The 3,556-nt window shown below is 48.2% G+C and overlaps 2 protein-coding genes across 2 annotated transcripts in view; both read right to left on the reverse strand.

Moving 5' to 3' along the window:
• Positions 1–3,132, reverse strand: part of LOC119951774 (zinc finger protein 229-like) — a 711,453-nt gene extending 708,321 nt beyond the window's left edge. The window contains exon 1 of the mRNA XM_038775121.1: positions 2,650–3,132. The gene's annotated coding sequence lies outside the window, so the exon portion shown is untranslated. The remainder of the gene's footprint in view (positions 1–2,649) is intronic.
• LOC119951768 (zinc finger protein 721-like) overlaps positions 1–3,556 on the reverse strand; it is a 290,874-nt gene that overhangs the window by 76,088 nt on the left and 211,230 nt on the right. Inside the window, exon 7 of the mRNA XM_038775108.1 lies at positions 994–1,709. Within this exon, the coding sequence (XP_038631036.1) occupies positions 994–1,709 (716 nt within the window). The remainder of the gene's footprint in view (positions 1–993; positions 1,710–3,556) is intronic.

A 3,556-nucleotide genomic window follows, 5' to 3' on the forward strand; every position in this document is an offset into this window, starting at 1 on the left:
ATCGAGGAAGGAGAGCTTCCATGAGGATAGGCAACGATATCCACAAGGTATAGTTTATTTCACAAGTGGGGTGCACCACAACAGATATCGGTTCATGGCGATCTTGGGTCTATTTTTCATCCAGGGGGGCCTGTTGTGGGAAAATATCGGGGCCCATGTTTTTCTATATATATATTTATTCACATGTCCATTCACATCTCCGTTTAATCACGGGATAAATGTACAAGCGCACAAAGGCAAGTCATACCTCACTAGAAAATAGGGACGGGTTAATTCAGACATCCTGGCAGGCAGCAATCAACACAGGCCATCTACACCCACAATGCCAAAAGTCTGATAAACCCATTTGAATTAGCAAAACAATCAGGGAAACTGCACGGAGACAGACAGACTGCTCAGACATCCATAAAGATGGTTATCTCCGGATGAACATAGATGGGAGGCTGTTAACACCACATCACAGTTAGAACAACCCTTTGAAATGCTAAATAGGGGCCAGAAATTGTCCGGAGATGCAATTATCAGGTCTGTTTATAACCATTTCTGTAGCTAATGTGATTATACGAACCATCCAGTATTCAATAAAACAAATCAATGTTAATATTAAGTTTTGCATATGTCCAACTATCTGTAGTCAGTAAAAACAAGTAACATATCAATACGACATCGGACAGTACAATGTACAATGGGGGAGAGGCACAGACTCGTTGGGATCTGCAGCATTCAGGCCCAAGCCTTTGTATCTCCACATACATGTGAAACAAAGACCTTTCCTTAAAGTTCACCACAATCTCCAGGACTCAACTTTAATTCCCTCCAACACCAACTGTCAGAATGAGCAAAATGCCGTCCTGGATGTAACTGAAGCAGAAACGGTAACAGCAACACAATCCAACCCCTGGAATCACTTGTGAAGTTGTTCGTGTCTGAGTAAGCGCCAAGAAACAGAGAATTCCTTCCCACACACAGAGCAGGTGAACGGCCTCTTCCAAAAGTGAACTTGCTGGTGTCTCTGCAGGTTGGATGAGTAACTGAATCCTTTTCCACACATGGAGCAGATGAATGGCTTCTCCCCAGTGTGAGCCCGCTGGTGTCTCTGCAGTTTGATTGATTCACTGAATCCCTTCCCACACTGAGAGCAGCTGAACGGCCTTTCCCCAGTGTGAACTCGCTGGTGTGTCTGCAGGTTGGATAACTGAGTGAATCTATTCTCACACTGAGAGCAGGTGAACGGCTTCTCCCCAGTGTGAATTCGCTGGTGTGTCTGCAGGCTGGAGGAATGACTGAATCCCTTCCCACACTGAGAGCAGGTGAACGGTTTCTCCCCAGTGTGAACACGCTGGTGTGTCTGCAGGCTGGATAACACAGCGAATCCCTTCCCACACTGAGAGCAGGTGAACGGCCTTTCCCCAGTGTGAACTCGCTGGTGTATCCGCAGATTGGAGGAAAAACTGAATCCCTTCCCACACTGGGAGCAGGTGAACGGTTTCTCCCCAGTGTGAACTCGCTGGTGTTTCTTCAGGCTGGATAACTCAGTGAATCCCTTCCCACACTGAGAGCAAGTGAACGGCTTCTCCCCAGTGTGAACTCGCTGGTGTGTCCGCAGTGTGACTGAATCTCTGAATCCCTTCCCACACTGAGAGCAGGTGAACGGCCTTTCCCCAGTGTGAACTTGCTGGTGTGTCCGCAGGTTGGATAACTGAGTGAATCTCTTTTCACACTGAGAGCAGGTGAATGGCCTCTCCCCAGTGTGAACTCGCTGGTGTATCTGCAGGTTGTAGGAATTACCGAATCCCTTCCCACACTGAGAGCAGGTGAACGGTTTCTCCCCAGTGTGAATTCGCTGGTGTTTCTTCAGGCCGGATAACTGAACGAATCGCTTCTCACACACAGAGCAGGCGAATGGCCTCTCCCCAGTGTGAACTCGCTGGTGTGTCTGCAGGTTGCTAGGAATCACCGAATCCCTTCCCACACTGAGAGCAGGTGAACGGTTTCTCCCCAGTGTGAATTCGCTGGTGTTTCTTCAGGCCGGATAACTGAACGAATCGCTTCTCACACACAGAGCAGGCGAATGGCCTCTCCCCAGTGTGAACTCGCTGGTGTGTCTGCAGGTTGGAGGGATCACCAAATCCCTTCCCACACTGAGAGCAGGTGAACGGTTTCTCCCCAGTGTGAATTCGCTGGTGTGTTTTCAGGCCATATAACTGAACAAATTCCTTCCCACACACAAAGCAGCTGAACGGCCTCTCCCCAGTGTGAACGCGTTGATGACACTCCAGCTTAGATCGGGTACTGAATCTCTTCCCACAATCCCCACATTTCCATGGTTTTTCCATGTTTTGCGTCTCCTTCTGTCACTCCAGGTTGGACAATCGAAACCTTACCGACACACAGAACACGTGTACAGTCCCTCCCCGCTGTGAATGGTGTGATTACGTGACATTTGAGATTTCTGTCTGTAATTCCTCTTCTTCTAATATCCTGGAAAAACAATTTACAAAAGACATCACTGTCAGAACAGGATAGAAATTCAGAACAGACAATTCTAGTTTCTCTGGAACATTCTTTCCTCTCTTATTCCCCAAAAGGTGTAAATCTCCATCCCATACACTCTCCCTCCATTCTCACTCTGCTGTATCTAATATTCACCCTCCCAATTCTCCTGAAGGTGCTGATTCAGGCTGATTGACAGATCCCTGCTCACTGCTTCCTGGCCGATATTAATTTATTGTCTCCTTAAACGTCAGCCACCTGCTGGGGAAACCAGAACCTTTCATTGTGTGAGAGCCTGAATCAGCCAATAGGAATCATTCTGCTCTGCGATGATGTCTCTGCATTGCAGTGCGCAGGCTCGGCGCGGGAGCCCCGCTGGGTCCCCACTCATTGTTGTGCCTCCTCGAGACAACGTTTCCAGGCAACCAGCTGACGTCTCCGGCCAGGGCGAGAAGACTCTCGCCCACCACCCTTCCCCCGCCGGGGCAAGCGACTGCGCATGTCCAAGAGAGAGGGGGAACTGAGCATGTGCGAGGGAGTGCCCACCACCTGACCGTCCAGCAATTGGTGTTGACCAATGGAAAGAGCTTCACGTAGACTGAAACCTCCTCCTGTCTCCAACATCTGAGTAAAACACTTTCTTTTCTCTCTCTTTCCATTTCTTTTCTCATTCTCACCTTCAATTGGTCACTTGCAGCAACTGAAGGGAAACGAAGTGAATCCAGGGAGGGTGCAGACTCTGGAAAGCTTGGCCCAGGCCTCTCTCTCTCTCTCTCTCGTCCTTTGCTCCTTCAGCTTGACGCATTTATTTGTCTGTCCAAAATGATAGTCTCTTTCCTCATGTTCACAATTAAAGTGCTGGTTTCCCCAGGAGATGGCTGACATTTAAGGTGACAGTAAATTAATATTGGACAGAGATAATAATCATAATAATAATCTTTATTATTGTCACAAGTAGGCTTACATTATCACTGTAAGTTACTGTGGAAAGCCCCTAGTCGCCACAGTTCGGTGCCTGTTCGGGTACACTGAAGGAGAATTCAGAATGTCCAATTCACCCAAC

This window comes from Scyliorhinus canicula, chromosome 17, assembly GCF_902713615.1.
Source record: "Scyliorhinus canicula chromosome 17, sScyCan1.1, whole genome shotgun sequence".
In the NCBI taxonomy this organism is placed as follows: Eukaryota; Metazoa; Chordata; class Chondrichthyes; order Carcharhiniformes; family Scyliorhinidae; genus Scyliorhinus; species Scyliorhinus canicula.